The 16,991-nt window shown below is 45.9% G+C and overlaps 1 protein-coding gene across 1 annotated transcript in view; it reads left to right on the top strand.

Moving 5' to 3' along the window:
* Positions 1-16,991, top strand: part of ALK (ALK receptor tyrosine kinase) — a 680,979-nt gene that overhangs the window by 588,863 nt on the left and 75,125 nt on the right. Inside the window, exons 10-11 of the mRNA XM_038561183.1 lie at positions 13,848-13,942; positions 14,114-14,239. Of these exons, the coding sequence (XP_038417111.1) occupies positions 13,848-13,942; positions 14,114-14,239 (221 nt within the window). The remainder of the gene's footprint in view (positions 1-13,847; positions 13,943-14,113; positions 14,240-16,991) is intronic.

Genomic DNA, 16,991 nt, shown 5'->3' with positions numbered 1-16,991 from the left:
GTCCTCTCTCTTTCATAACCACTCCAGGGGATTTAGAGCAAGTAAGATGTTGATTCTGTTCACTCCCATCCACTAGAGTTTCATTTGAAGGAGACTTTGTTCTCAGCCTCCATCCTCCCTGTTAAAGGCTGTTTACCAGACTGACATTTCCAATATTGATACTGAGACCAAACTGTCTAGTGGGAATTCAGACAAAGGCCAGCATGGTTTGATGATGCTTTGTGACCTAGTAAGTGTGCAATTACAGAGCACACGAGTACCCCCATTCACCGAGAGCCTGCACACCACTGACATGCTCTGATATAGGAAGCTACTACCCCTACCCAAAGCTAGAGATGATATAGAAGGCATCAAGACCCAGAGGAAAATAGAACTGCAGGAGAATGAGGCATGGCCCTTTCAGTTACTAAAAACACTTGCCAATAGATATGACTGGCCCATAAAACTAAAAAAGCACTGTGGATGAAAGAATATACGCTTTAGTACCAGATAGTCCCAAGTTTAAAACTGTCTCGGCCACTCAGTAGTGGTGTGACCCCAACCAATCACTGAACCTCCCTGGGCCTTGATGCCCACATCTGTAAAGTAAATATAATAACAATACAACTTCACACATTGTTATGAGACTAAACAACTGTCAAAGCATCTATCTATAGAAGTGTCAATGAATTTTATTCTCCCACATCCTCCATCCTTCCCTCAATTATATAGTCTCAGATAACTTATTGAAAAAATAGCACAATCACAACCACTGATCTTCCAAGTTAAGCCATGTTCTATAAAACAGACATAATAATATTTACCTCTGAGGCTTAGGGAAGTAGAGTGCTTGGTCAACTGCCTGGCCCACAGTAGGTAGGTGCTCAGTGAGTGATAACTACTACTACTACTACTACTACTAATAATAATAATAATAATAATGTCTCTCCATCTAAAACCTCAGAAGAGGATGGGATGGCCAATTTAGCAATAGTAACCAGTCATGAAACCATAAGATAGGGGTGAGTGTTCTGAATTTGCTGCCATCAATGTTGTGTAGACTCCTTATAAGGGGAAGTCACTGATGGAGGAAGAGCAATAAACACATTCTTCCTTTTCCTCCCAGGGAGAGTGAGCTATAGCTGCCAGATTGCTAGAAAATGAAAATGGGAGGAGGGAGAGATAAAGGAAGGAAATATATAAGGGAAAGAGAAGGGAAATGGATAAATGACAATGACCAACTCTCTTTCTCCCCACTCAGAGGTAGGCATTAGCACCTTGTACCTTGTTCCTTAGGCAGGTCCTGGCTTCAGCTATTCAGCACCCTATTCAGCACCTGGACAGTTCCTCAACCACGGACCTTGAAGGATCAGGAACTTTATTCCCAATGCTGTCCCAAAACTCCTCCGCTGCTAGGTTCTGCAATATTACGTTACGTTACATACCTTACAAAGTTTTTGGAAGCAACTTTATTATGGTTTACAGGTTAGCTCTAAACTGCTCCTGGGTTCTAGAAACCTTTTAATTCAGTTGTACCTTGCTAGATTCTTACTTAGAGACTTTTGCACCTTCCATTTTCTCCACCTAAAATGTTCTTCCTCTACCTTCCTTCTCCCTAACTACCACTCTTCCTTCACTTTTTAAAGATTTCTAGACTAAACAGTTTACCTACAATATTTTCTCATGGCTCCTGAAATATCCCTATAATAACTTGTCACTGTTTACTATCTGGGTTTTTAAAATATTTTATTTGTTTATTCATGAGAGACACAGAGAACAGCAGAAACATAGACAAAAGGAGAAGCTGGCTCCTCAAAGGGAGCCTGATGCAGGACCCGATCCCTGGACCCAGGATCACACCCTGAACCAAAGGCAGATGCTCAACCACTGAGCCACCTAGATATCCTTTTTTTTTTTTTCAATACATGAATATACATACTAACAAGGCAGGGATCAAATCTGCCTCCTTGAGCATCTAGAACTATGCCTAACACATCATATGCCAATAAATGTGTGTTTACAGAATGATGTGTTGAGAGAAATTGCATACATTTCCAAACTCTAGCTGAATTAACTGAGAATTTCACTGCTGGAATACTGCCTTCAGTCTAACAAAACAGATAAAATCACGTTACAATAAATACTGCTACAAAGTGTTCTGTATATCAAAGCAGCACCTATGTCCCATCAGATGAACCCAAGCAGCATTTGTTACTCTTATGACAAGGAATTTTCTTTAGAGACTTGCCTGGTACCTGTGCTTCCTTTATCTCTGGTCACTGTTCTGTCAGAATCACTTTATAAGGAAGACTTTGATCCTAATTGTGTGCCCTAATCCTTGTGAGCAGAGATCTAGAGCTGAGCACTTGAGAGCAAAGAGCTATATTCACATTGTTTCTACCACATAGTAGTCCTTCTGTGAAGGCTCAGAGAATATGCCATCAGTATATAAAGGCTGATTATGAGGAGACACTGATCCATGGAATGGTATTTCTTCTGTCCATTTACATACAGGTGAAGGGATAGAAATAATGCCACAGTCTGTCATCATTATGAAGTGATATTAACCAACTATGATATCACCATACTATAGAGACTAACAAGAAAAATCTCCACAAGTAATACCCATGATGTTTTGAGCAGTGCCAACATCCCTGGAATACAGATATGTGCTTTCAAGTTAATTTTGAAGGACATCACCAATTCAAATATTGGCCTGATATGTGCTGAAAGTTATCTCATTACTTTACATCTGCCTCGTATAACTAGTTTTCTTTATTTCCTCCCCACTCAGTTGCCATTCTTTCTGTTGGAATTAATCCTACCTTTTCTCAAAATGGAAGAAAGGCACAGCCTCTCCTCTTAATCTGTCAGTCTCTTATAGGAACATACCCCTAGTTTTCCTCTTTATAATCATATATCCTAGTAAATTAAACACATATATCCCACACCATCTTAAGCTTTGACGTGCTTACAGAGCAAAAGCAGGTGCTAAGTTCAACTCATTACCAGATGGATTTGGAAATACCATGGATCAAACCTTGTCCCACAAATCACTGCAATCATACAGCCAGATAAAAAGTACATAACTTAATGTGCATGTGGAGGCTCTCTTCTCTAGCATTATCATTATAAAGGCTTTTAGCTGTACCCTATATACATAGTCTAACAAGAAAAAATGTTCCATCTGAAGATATTTAGATTTCTGTTCCTTTTGTATCCTTTGTCCTAAATGACAAGTAGTGTGTTTGACAAATGCATCTTTCGAATGGGATCTGTTAAACTGAGAGTTATGTCTTTATGTACTTGGGCCAACCTCCACAGAGCCAAAATTTCTCTCATATCCCATTCTTGTTTCTCATCCACAGAACCTCTGCTTGAGATGGAGTATTATAAGTAACAATACTTTTCCTTTGTGTAGCATCTTTCTGTGATGAGAATGACATTTTCATTACTTATTCTTGCCTGAGTAGAGAAGTAGTAACTTCCAGGGAGAATAAATCCAGAAATTTCCAATGAGCCTCAGTTTGCACGTCTGGACAAACTCCTAAAAAATTATGTTTAATTCAGATTTTTGTAAATTGAATCACAGCTTCCTCATAGAGCCATGAGCAAAGTTATAAATGATAGTGATTGGAGCTAGCATTCATTGAGTACTTACTGCATGCCCGTCACTGTCACAAGTACTTAACATGCATTATCTCATTTCATCCTTAAAACAGCCCTTGGAATAGATACTATAATTAATTCCCCTTTTTAAAAGAGAAACATGAGTTCTAAAGAGGTTAAATAATTTCCCCTTAGCCTTTAGGCTAGTCTACTTCATGCGTACATGACTGAGGAAATGAAGGCAAAGTGCTTGGCATGTAGTAGAAAATGTAATGTGATAGCCGTTGTTATGAACAAAATATTTGGGTTTTAGATTTTTTTAGGCCACACTTCTTATTCATTTTGAGTTAGTTTATTGTCTTTCCTTTGCATCTTCCACCACTGAAATCCATTGTCTACTTCCCCAGCCCGGGTCCTGCTGAAGACCACTCCTCATCCAGCCCTTGCCTGCTCTCCTTCTTTCACTCCTCCAGCCTGCACAGTACCACCAGCATAGGGAGAGTCTCTCTTTCTTTCTCCTGGGACACAATGGCCCTTCCTCCACGTGGCTTTTCAAGTTACCACTCCTGCATGTCTCTGACTATCTCCACTTCAGAACTAGAGCATACATCATAATAGCCATTTTTTTTCATTTGCAAATGTGTTACTGTACCATGTCTAACAAAAGCATAAAAATAAAATATATTTAGTTATACATTTAACAAATCACCCTCGATTAGAGAGTAAAGTTCACTTCCATAAGGACTGACATAGAAAATCTAGGTCATACAACGGCTACACAGTCCCCAGGAGAAGTCAGCAGAGGGTCAGGCCCTGCCTGGTTCTTCACCTTCTGCCTGCCTTCCCTTCTGCAAAAGTTTCCATTTGTAGCTGCTTTCCTCTGCCACTCCAGGAAGGAGAGATGCCTATGAAAGGAGCAGACATCACCCCAGCAAATCCCACAAACTAGTGTCTGCTGCCCTCTACTAGACAGGCTGCATGAACCATCACAGCAGCTCCTAGAACTCCTTATACTCTGCCCACTGTTCCTTGCTCCCACAGCAGCCATGCACCTGCCTCCCTGAGTACTTTACCCCATCACAACTCTAGGTGACCACTCTGTCCCATAATTCTGGATAGCTGGAGCAGATGTCATCCCTCATTCTCAGGTTAGAAGATGGAGGCACAAAAGGGTTAAATCAAGGTACAGGTAGTTAAACATAAAGGCTCTTCCTCAGAGCTCCTTCCATCTCCTTTCAGTCCACCAGAGAACACCTACGAAAGCTCTAGTGTAGAATGGTACTAACCTCCAAAATCATCCAGATACAATGTATTTATCCAGCCAACACTTACTGCCCTAACCAGTGCCAGGTGACAGGTTTACCTGGACAAGCAATGTATTTCAGCCCTCTAGGAATGTCATCTACAGGGGGAGCCTGGTAGGAAACCAAGACCTTTGCATCACAGGGCAGTGAAGGCCAGGAAAGAGGGAAGCACAGACAGAGAGAACAGCATGAGGCTCAATAAAGCCACAGCTGTTGAGGCTCTTTGCTTGCCAAACAGGCTTCTCTCTGGTAGCCAGTTTGGGGTTCTCCTTCTGCCAGATATGCCCACACTAACAGAAGCAGAGAGCAATGAGTGTCACCCTGGGTAGCCTGCATTTGTTTATTCATTTACTATCAAGATATGCACATCAGGGACTCTCTTGGGAGTGGCCCCACAGGCTTCCCAGTCAGAGATGGGGGCAGTAGGAAGGGGAAGATCTCAAGGCTCTCTTTCTCAGGTGGCAACTTTCCCTCCTGAGTGAGTCTGACTGCCTTGAGTCCGTGTACACAGGCAAAATTCAGCACTTCCAGGACCCTCTTCACAGTGGGTAAGGGAAAAAAAGTGTTCTCTGCCCCTAACCAACTGTGGCCCTTCCTGAAACTACAGGAGTGGGGATCTCAGTGTGCTTATTAACATCAGCCCGAGTCAGTTCTCTGAACTGGGAGAAAATGGTAGGCTCCCGGGCAATATTAGGCCAAACAGGGTGAATAGCATTGACTATAGCTGGCAACTTCAAAGCCCTTCATGGACAGCTTGACCTTGCTCCTCTTGCCTTTCTCAGAGAGATGAGGGAACTAGCATCCCAGAGCACTAGACCACACTCCTTAAATTCACCTTGCCATACCCAGGCGTATCCTTAGTCCTGGCATGATGTAGAGTGTGTATTAGGGGATGGCTGTACCCTAGTGTGAGGGAAGTGTACTTCAGCCAGCCAAGGGCTAACTTTACCCATCATCCTACCCCCAGCAGTGAGTTAGTCATCAGCTCAACCATGTCAGATACATGGAGAACACTTAAGTAACTAGGTTTGTGCTACATGATATGTTAGTTGGGTAACACTACCCAAAGTAATATTAAACCTCCAATCCTCAGGGATGTACAAAAAGAAACGTATTTCTTGCCCATGTGAAATCCAAAATGAGTGTGCTAGTTGAGAGTGGCCTTTCATCTGGTCATTCTGGGTCTCAGCCTCCTTCTTCCTGTGGCTCAATCCTTTTCTCCAGTTTTAGAATCCTTTGCATTGGGATCCCTGGGTTGCGCAGCGGTTTGGCGCCTTTCCTTTGGCCCAGGGTCGGGCTCCCGGTGCATGGAGCCTGCTTCTCCCTCTGCCTATGTCTCTGCCTCTCCTCTCTCTCTCTCTCTCTCTCTCTCTCTCTCTGTGTGTGTGTGACTATCATAAATAAAAAAAAATTAAAAAAAATCTTTGTTAAAAAAAAAAAGAATCCTTTGCATTAAGACAACCAATGGAGAAAGAGCATGGAAGTATCTCACATAGGAAGACTTTTGTGAGTCATCACTTTACTCACTTTCCATTGGCTAGAACTCAGTTACATGACTATGCTTAACTGCAACGGATGCTGAGGAATATAGTCTAGCTGTGTGTCCAGAAGATGGAAAAATGGGTTTGATGGGGAGAAAATGAAAAGATATGTTAAAATGAATAAGCCAAGGAATATAGCCCCTATCTCTGAGCATCTATCAGTGTGTCACTTGAGAATACCAATTCCTTGTTTAGCTACTCTGAGCATTGATTAGTCTTTTTCTAGAACCTTCATAATTCACGGCTGAAATCAACTCCAGGACCTATTCTAAAGCATGAATATTTCATTCCCAAATTTTATGATGTAGCAAAACCTGACTTTCTTGCAGAAATCACCCTAGAATTTCCCTCACTGAATTTTTCCTTTCTAAAATCAAAACATAAACAAACAAAAGACGTTTTTGAGAAGGCTTAAAACTAGCAGGATACCATAGGATAATGGTTGACAAGCTTGGCTAAACATGATTTTTAAAATTAATTTTTGTTTGTAATGCAGAGCCCTGGGCTCCAGACATAGAAATTCTGACTCTGTAGGTCACATATTAGGCCAAGGATACATACTTTTTTAAGTTTCATAAGTAATTTTGATGTTTGACCACGTTTGGAAGTCACTGGCATAAAATGTCAGATTCAAATGTCTTGTGGGCAAAACAGGGAATTGAGTGACTAGGGAAGTATCATTGCCACATTGTCAGCAAACATATATTAAGCCCCCATCAAGCAGAAGGGAAGGAAAGGGATATGTGACCCAGGCTCTTGCCCATCACAGGGCCTGCATGCTGGGTGTGGGGAGAGACACAGCATATGCACTGAGAGGCAAACAGCAACACATGTAGTGTTGTGCAGAGTCCAACAGCATGACCAGTGTTCAGATGGCATGGTGACCTCATGTCAGGGGGCATCTCATGGAGAACATGAATTATTATCAGGAGTCAAGATGGACCTTGAGGAAAATTTAGATCATCCAAAAGTAGGAAAGGGACAAGAGCATTCCAAAGAAGGCCATTGGGATTAATGGAGGCTTATAGGCAGGAATGTTTTATGGGAGTTCAAGAAGAGTCATCTAGATTGTGTCAGAGAATCATGAGCCATCTCCTTGGGAGAAGGTGAGCATGAATATTAAGACACATAGTTTGGACTCTTCACTATGGGTAATGAGAGTCATTGAACACAGTGATAGGCTGGAGGATGGGAAACCAGAGCAAGGAGACTGTTGAAAGCTCCGTGGGAAACCAAATGTGAAATGCTCTGAGCATGGAAGCAGACCTTAGAAAGGAGGCAGAGGGGCTGGAGGAGAAGATGCCTCTTCTGTCATCTTCCAAATGGCACCATTGGCCCAGTACAGCCTTGGGCCAGCCCTCTAGGAAGAGGGGGAGAAATGTGGCTGGTGGCTCAGCAATGTAATGTGCAGCCAGGCATAGATACATACAAATCAAACATTCATAACTCTGAAAGGATCTGGCCCTGTTTCTTTCTCAGAAAATATCCCAGATCACTGGAGCAAGGAGTAGATTAGCAATTCTGAGCTTTAAATCCTATTTCTAACACTGATTTACAGTGACGTTTGGGACAAGTTGTTGCTTTTGATTGCTAAGTATCCACAATCAAGAGTGCAAAGCAGTGAGACCGATCCTGCCTGTGAGCCTGGTTTTAAGAAGTTGCTCAAAATGGCAATAAGTGAACCCCTTTAGAATAACAGGATATTCAGATCTGCTAAAGATTTTCTTGGTAATATCCACAGCTCAATATTCAAGTCATATGCACATGTTTTTATAACTCTTAGTGCCTCTGAAAATGTAGACTTAAGTTCTTGGCCCTTCTCTTCCCAAGAACAAAGTTTGGAATTTAGAAGATAACTGTGGTGCTGATATTTGAAATAAAGCAGAATCCATTTCTATACATCTTGTTCTCTAGGATCTCATCAGTGTTCACCTCTTCCACCCTCACCTCTGTGCAGGTGATGCATAGTCTTTATCTCACCTGAGTCCCATACCTGGATTTCCAACTGCCCACACCTTCAGTATGTCCCTGTGTACATCCTGCTCCCATGAGATTCTTCTGTCCAGAGCCCTACCATTACCCTAGGCATTCAGTTCTTCAAAGTCTTTCTTGACTTCTCTCTCACTGCCCAGATTCAATGTTTTCCCAGTCTGTGCAATTCCAGCTCTGTGGGTGCAGAACTAAAAAGGTGTTTAGAAATCTCCTAGCCACTGAATAATACAAATCACAAGTCATCTAAATTCCTCAAGGTCAAGGTTGATGTCTTGTGTATCTCTATATTCCCAGATGCAGAGATGATGCCTGATCTCAAAGCAGGAGCTCAAAAAATCTTTGCTCAAAGGCAGAGGGGGAGATATATGGAACTTCTAGCACTCCTGAGGAAGCACAGATTTCTAATAAAAAATATAAAACAGGAACAATGAACTAGAATCTCCCACGCTAAAGAAAAGCTTCCATTATTAAAAAAAAAATACCCACATTACATAGTTGTTCGTTTTTTAACCATGATGATGCCTAATAAATTTCAGTGACTTACCCGGGCCCTGCCAAAAATGTAGCCCAGTATCCACTCCACTCTGCCTTTTGAAACTCAGCCCTCACAAAGCAGAGAAAGCTGCTAATTCATCCTCATTAAGATATTTCTTTATGAGAGAAAGGAACCAGCAACCACCCCTTTCCTGGGTCTTCTCACCGTGGAGACTGCCTCCATCTCTGGCACCATCTCAGCTCTCAAAGCCATAGGCTGACAGAGCAGCAAAGAGTAGAAGAGGCCAGTGTTAGAAATGTCTCTGTGTTGGAGAAATGGAGACATTCTCCACCTGAGAAAGGTGGAGTGGACATTCTGGTCTCTTGAAAAGAATGGATGCAGGTGCCATCTAGCTCTGGACAGCCTTCTAGGCCCCCAGTTGTTCCAAGAGATCCCTGGAAGAAGTGCGTTACTTTTCCTTCCTCTGGGTGCTGGACACTTTTGAGCCTGTTGAGTGAGTATATTTGTACACAGGCACCTCCCCTGCTGTGCCAGGGCTACAAAGAAGCAAGATCTACCCTTTACCTTTCCCCTCAAACCTAGGGCCCAGGAGAGCTCAATATACATAACCCAAAATGAGAAAATGAAATAGCAAAATAGGAATTTGCCAGAGAAAAGCTTCTCCCCACCCTGTAGTCTGGTGAACACTCCTGTGGCAGGCCTTGCCAATAGGTGGCCTGCCAGGGCAAATGTGGGAACCAGAACAATTAGTCACAGACAGCCAGTGCCTGGAAGCCTGGGACTGAGATTGTTGAAGAGTGTGAGTGGATTCTCTGTGCTTGCTCAGCTTGGCTGAAAACTCATTTTCTCCCCAATCTACCCCAAAGGGCTCCGTTACAGAAGCCAGTTCATTGTGAAAGATCTCCAAGGCCTTGGCAACCTGGGGAATCTCTCTGTATTGACTCCCCATCATGCTCTGGGTGTCATGATGCCCAGAGGGGAAACCAAGTCAGAAGATGGTAAATTACTTCTGAGGGTTGGGGCTGAGCAGGAAGAGAGGGTGTTCCCAACTACTGACAGTGGTTTTTAATGTCCAGCCTCACTTTACAGACTTCTAGAGTCAAGCAGGGCACCCATGTCCAGCGCTGGTCATGTTGATCTCACCCGGGCTGGTCCCGGGAACCCAAAGCCAGCCACCGGCCCCTCCTCTTCAACTGGTAACTGAAGCCAATTATGCAGATAATAGGATGGATGTGGCAGGGCTTTTTCATCACATACATTATTCTAATAGAAATGCATACAGCGACCCGGGCTTTGTGACAGTCCATTTTAGAAGACTTTTGCCGAGCAAATCAAGTGCTCAGTGAGAAATTGGAGAAAGCATTTTTCCTCAGCAGTATCTTCCAGTTCTATCCTAAGCAGCCAGAGCCCAGACAAGCCCCAGCTGCGAAAAGGGATGCAGAACACTCCCCCCTCCTGAGCCCACTAAATGGTCCAGAGGAATCTGAGATGTGGTGCCCATCCGTTAAATAAATGCCTTTTACCCAGGCCAGCCATTCTTTCTTGCTCTCTCTCTAAAGCATTTGCTATTCCCTCAGTCCACATTCAGACACACACCTTTTTGTCAGCTACTTAAAATCATTAAGTGAACTTAATTAGGTTTGTCAATCCCTAAGGCTGCCAGGGTGGCAAATAAGGCATTATACTCAATGTCCATTAACAGTCTGTTGCCTGAGCAAGACTGCGCGTTTTTGAAGCTGTGCACGAGCAGCATCAGCGCTTCCTTTGCAGAGATCTGCCCAGTGAGTCTGGGAGACACCCAATCCCAAGGCTGTGTCCTCTAAACTGGGCCCACTGCCCCAGTGGCCACCACCCCCCCAACTCCCCGGGTCAGTTTTCAATAGGCCTGTCTGTAAAGCTGAGCAAGAGAGAGTCAAGGGGTACGTTCTTTGTGCGAACGTACAGGCTCCAACCACGATCTCTAGCCAAGTCTGTTTTATCAACAAGTTCCAAACCCCACCAGCTGGAAAAAAAAGAAAAAAAGAGAAAAAGCAACAATAATCCTTGCAATCAAAAGTGTCTTATTTGGAAAGATGGAAAGAGCTGAGCAGGTGTGAACTATTGAGGGGCAGGGAGTGAAATCAATTGCTAAAGGCTAGAGGAGCTCAGCTGCCATGTTCTTAAATAGCACAAATCAGTGAGGGAGCTGGAGGTCCCCCAAAGAGCTCACTCTTCCCTTCTCCTTGACCAGGCTGCCCATGGAGAGGGAGGGTTAGGTTCTTCTAGCTACAGGGGCTCAGCTTTCTTTCTCCACATGGAGCTAAGGCTTTAGGATAAAGTGCAGTAGAATAACCTATATGTTTATTAGAACCACCTGACCTCCATAATCCTGGCAGTAATGTGGATTCCTTGCCTTCCCTTAGGCCCAGAGCAGTCTAACTGGTGCATGCTAGAACTTTCCCCAATCCTAGAACAGTCTAATTGGTGCATGCTAGAACTTTCTCTCAGCCTCAGCACACTCCACCTGGTGCATGCCAGAACTTTCTCTCAATCCCAAAGCAATCCACCTGGTATATATTAGAACTCAAGACCCAAGGCTGCAACTGACCCTGGAGATGATTTGGTATCTGTTCCTTTGGGGGAGCACAACAGGAAAGACTGGTTGTATCTGAAAGACCGAGAGCCTCGAGAATGTCTCACCCATCTTCAGCAGGTTGGGGGGAAGCAGAGCCAGGAGCAATCTCTTCTTCACCTAAGGTTCAGCTGAAGACGTACAACTAAGTACCATTGAAAGCAGAGAATCCTGAATCTCCTGAATGTGTGGGACCCTGATAGCCCCCAGCCCCTTGGCTAGTGCCCCCACAGAACAGAAACTCCTAAGGGGAGGTGGGCGGGGGGTAGGGGGTGACTGGGTGACGGGCACTGAGGGGGGGCACTTGATGGGATAAGCACTGGGTGTTATTCTATATGTTGGCAAATTGAACACCAATAAAAAATAAATTTACAAAAAAAGAAAAAAGAACAGAAACTCCTAGATGGGTCCTGCTGTCCCCTCCCTGCCCCAACACCTGCCATCCCCAGACCCCATACACAGAATGCCTCTGCTTCACCCCTGCCCTTCCCATACCCCACAGCATGACCAACCCTCATGCCACCCATCCCCTCCTTGCAGCCTCTAGAGTCTGGAGCATTTAAGGCAGGGTTGGCAGGGTGGCCTTTGGGGTGGACGGAGGCAGCAGTGCATGTTTACATCTGACTCGACATCTGATTGAGTCTTCCCTGATTGTTAGGAGTGTTCCTGACTCCAACTATGTGCAATTCCCTGTGTCAATCAAACTCTTTTAAACAGCAGCTGCCACTGCTGTTGCCTTGCAGAGCACTTTAGAAACTCTTCTATTTAGAGACCATTCCAGAGCCAGCCTGCATCATGCCATCCATGCTAAGAGGCCCAGTGGCAGGTTGAGAACCTTGCAGCCCTAATCTTTCAGTAATGAAGGAGGGCAGAGAGGAGGGAGAGAGAGCAGAGAGGAGAAGAGAGCCATGCAGTCTCCCTGCAAAGGTCCAGTCAGGGCAAAACAGGGTTTTTGTCCCTCTCCTCCATGCTAAGTGGGCACACGCAGGTAGTTCATTCACTCTGGTACCCCAAGCCGCCTGGAAGGTATGTTGGTGATGCTCAGCACCTGGCCTGACCCCTCAGCATGTGGATGATGGATTAGGAGATGGTGACCCAGAGTGGAGAAATCAGAAAGGTGGGCTGCGGGGCTCTTACCCACTACTCTTCCACCCAGGGATGTGATTCTTGCTAGTCATCATCCCCACATGGCCCTGTGTACCTGTTCTCCTGCTGCCTGTGAGCAGCATCTCTCTCACCCTGGCAACTGCTGTAAACAGAACAAGATGACAGCATTAGGGCCCCTGTTTGCCTCCCGAGAATCCCAGGCCTGGCGGGGCCCCAGGTTACACTGGCTTGAGCTGGGAGCTCATCCAAGGACCATGTCCACTGGGATAATCTAAGGAAACCATGACCTTCCCGAAGCGCATGGAGAAGCCTGATGCTGTGTGTGATACACACATGCCGCTCCCCATCTTTGCATCCTTCCACACCCCTCACATGAGAGCCAGGAGGGCCCTGCCCTGCTCTGAGCTATCCCCCACTCTAGTTCATCTGGTGCAGATGCCCTCTCCTCACATCCACATATCTGAGTCCTCACCTTCCTTCAAAACCAACTTAAATGCTACCTTCTCTGTGAAGAGACCTCAGTGGGTTTGCTGTTAATATTTACAGACTGCTCTATGTTGGTTACAGACACTCTCACTCATATTAAATAATTCAGAGTCAAATTATTTAATATTTAACAATGGTTGGGTGCTTCACAGAGCAGCCCCAATGGAGACTGATGGTGGATGAGACACCAGATCCTTGAGATCCCCCTCACTGTGCAAGGGGTTGACCTTTTAGTTGCTGAATAATGGGAGAAACTAGGGGTACCAGGGAAGGAGCCAGGCTGCCTGAGACAACAAGCAGGGGGCACTTAGGGACAGTTGCTCTTTATCAGTTGGTACAGAAGCATTCTAATATTTTAATAATGACTTTGCCTCTGCCAGGGAGTGCCCACTGATTATCAAGCCTACCCATTTTTGCCTACCCTCAATGCCAAAAAGTGAAAGAGGTCTCCTCAGAGTTTCAGGGAGTCCTGGAGCCAAGCCCGAAACTGCAAAATGGGTTAACATATGGAACAACCCCTCAGGAGGGGAAGTGCTCTGTATGGGTGAAGTAGGGGGAGCTGTGGACTGCTCCCCTCTCACAACTAACTGCTCTGGGATCGGGGAAGGCTGACACAAAGTACAGCAATGAACCAGCCATCGGTACATGTCCACCATGCTACGTCCTGACAGGTGACCAACCCACACTGTTCCTTACACACACTCCTCTTAACACACATACAGGTTCTGGCTGCAGATTGTTGCGTGGTGGGGGCAAGGATCCAGAGCCACCGTGGCTTTTGACAATATCTCCATCAGCCTGGACTGCTACCTCACCAGTGAGTTCACCCTGTCCCTGGCACTTGCCCCCAACCCAGACAACCCCAGGCCCCACTATCCCTCTGTAACCTAAGCCCACTTGCCTGTCCCACCTCCCCCGGGGCATCCTCCTCTCTCTCTCTTAGACCAAGTCTCCCTTAACTCAGCCCATGGGCTCTTCTCTTTTCTAGTCAGTGGAGAGGAGAAGATGCTACAGAATACAGCACCCAAATCAAGAAATCTATTTGAGAGAAACCCAAACAAGGACCCAAGACCCTGGGAAAATACAAGAGAGACCCCCGTCTTTGACCCTACAGGTAAGGGCTCAACTTACAAATTTGAGCAAAGTCATTTTTTTGGTTGCAAAAGGCAGAAGAAAGATACGGGCTGTGATTGTGGTGGGGAGTTGTGTTTAAAGACTGTAACAGTCAACTTTTAAAAGGAACATCATCTATACCCTGGCTATGGGGCTGTAAGAGGAGGTAGTTTTGGGTGTCTTATTACCTGGCCAAATGGAGCGTCTGGAAGTTGTGCAAAGGAGCAACTCTCCTCCATGCCTGGGGAATACCCAGGCACCAATACGGGAGAACCAAGCGGATCTTTCCCCAAACTTGGTCTCTTGATATCACTCCCCATCTACTGCACAAAGCAAACCTTATGTCAGATTTCTTCCTCTCATAAAGAGGGTTGGGCCCCAAACCAGCATTATTTGTTGCACAGAGCCAGGCTAGCCCATCATGAGGAAAGGCACAAAAGCTTCAGGTTCAACACATCTCCTCAAAGCTTGGCTCCCCTCCAAAGCTATTTGACTCCACATCTTCCAGGCTAAAAGACTTCTCTCATGGAGACTCTTGCTGCTTCAAACACAGGCTTCTTCAGCCTCTGGCCCTAAACCATGGTGTGACTTCACAGCTATTCTTTGTGCCAGGAGGAAGTCTCTTAGAATCAGTCCCCAAAGCCAGTATGATGTTCTTTAACAGTTATTAGACCTGTGAGACTGGCCCCAGAGAAGCTGGGGCCTGATACCAGCAGGTCAAGGGGTTCAAATCCCCAACTGGGCCTGGGCACCTGGGTATGGGAGTAAAGTAATTAACCTGGAGAAGCAGGTGTACAACACTGTCCACCCATAAAATGGACACCCATATACTCTGTTCTATAAAAGATCACTCTATTAAAATAACAATAGATAAATGAGAAATGTCTAATTTCTACTTTCATATGAAATCCTTATTTAGTGAAAAGTCCAAAAAAAAAAAAAAAGAGAGAGACTTTTACCTTCACACTAAATTCATTGACTCTCAACTTATTATGTAAATATTAGCCTTGCTTTATCTTTGAAGAAAGAAACCCCTTCCTCTCTCTGCCTGGAAAGCTGCCCCAGGTGTAGTTCTCTCTGTCCCTGATTCCTGCCTGATTCAATCTAGTGGCCAGACCAGGAGAAAGAGTTCATTGCTTTTCTCCTCACCTCTCACCTCTCCCCCCTTCACCTTTAACTAAAACCTCAAAACACATTTTCATTTTTCCACATGAGGGGGAACCTGTCGCCTGTCTCTATTTCCCTACTCTGCCTCATTGTTCATGAAAAAGTGAGGGAGGTGCCTTCCATCCATGGGCCACTGCCCCTCCCCGCCACCCCACCCTGGTGTCAGACCCCCAGGACTCCCTAGGCCCTGGTCAGCCACTGCCTCCCTGCGATGCACTCAGGACACGTTGAGCAAACATCGTGGCAAGCCCGGGCCTCACCTCACCACCAGCACTGATTACATGGCAGGGGCTCCAGAAACATGTATCGACTGATGTGGGGGCGGAGGGAGGCAGGTTGGGGTGGGTGGTGCTTGAGGCTTCAACTCAGTTCTCAGATACTGGCAACCAGCACTCAGGAGTAGCCATCCACCCGCCCTGACTCCCGGTTTATTGCCATGTAACTCCCACTGTCCCTAAAAGGCTCATCAACGAGGGTCTGCCACTTAGACTAATGAAATCACGTGGCGGCTGGAAAGTGCTGACCCTCCCAACCTCCCCACCAAATAAAATCAGAAGCGAGGGGCTGCTGAAGAGGCTGGAGCTTCCTCGGCTGCCCAACCCAGCCACAGAGCAGAAGGGACAGGCAGGGGGCTGTGGGTCAGCATTCTGCCTCCAGATCCCCTTCCGAAAGGACCCCAACTCCAAGGGAAGAGGACACTGAGGCAAATATACCCCCAAGCAGCCTCAGTGGGCTTTCCCAGGATCTCACTCTTACAGAGGAGCAAGAGGGGAGAGAGAAGTTGAGGCAGGCTCCCAGCCCCTGCGCCTGCTGAAAGATGTCCCAATCCCACCACACTGCCCACCCCTAGCACCTTCTGATTCATCAGCAGAAGGAGGAGCAGGGTTGCCTTTCCCCACCCCCCCACAGGACATGGTCCATCATGCCCCTTGGCTCCACTTGGCCAGGACTCAGCCTCATGGTCGGGAGAAGAGGCCACCCTGGAGCTGTGCTAAGGCCTTCCCTCACCTAGCTTTCATCTAGGCCTACACACAGTCCTTGCACAATTCCTCTGTGGCCAGTCACCTGCTCAGAGATGCTGAGCTGAACAAAACCCAGGTCAGGTGTTCAAAGAACTCCCAGTCTATAAGAGGAGAGTACAGGTAGAAGGAGAGGAGTGACCTGTGAACCAGCAGGTCATGGCCCACAAGGTGAAGCATAACCCAGCTCAGAGCTTCTGCCTGGGAGGAACTCTAGAGAAGAAGGGAGGGCTGTGGTGGGAGGGGGCTGGGAAGGGAAGGAGCTATCAAGGAGCACGCATGCCTGACGCTGGGCAGGGTTGGTGTTTCACACACAACCCATCCAGACCTCACTCTGGCCGGGGATATGTGCTGTCATTACCACTGTGGGATGAGAAGATGGTCTAGAGGAATGAGTCCCTCAATTGGTAGGGAACGGAGCCAGGATGAGACCCTGAAGTCTACATTCTTTCAGGCCAACTAGGCCCCTTCGGGTATCCAGGTTCAGAGATAAACACGAAAAATGGAAAGAGCAGGGGAGCATCCTAGACAAAAGGCCGTGCATGTCCGGTAAGCACATTAGTGCCC

The sequence above is a fragment of the Canis lupus genome, chromosome 17 (genome assembly GCF_011100685.1).
Source record: "Canis lupus familiaris isolate Mischka breed German Shepherd chromosome 17, alternate assembly UU_Cfam_GSD_1.0, whole genome shotgun sequence".
Taxonomy (NCBI): Eukaryota; Metazoa; Chordata; class Mammalia; order Carnivora; family Canidae; genus Canis; species Canis lupus.
Note: the sequence above shows the minus strand (reverse complement) of the source record. Positions and strands in the feature narration are given on the sequence as shown.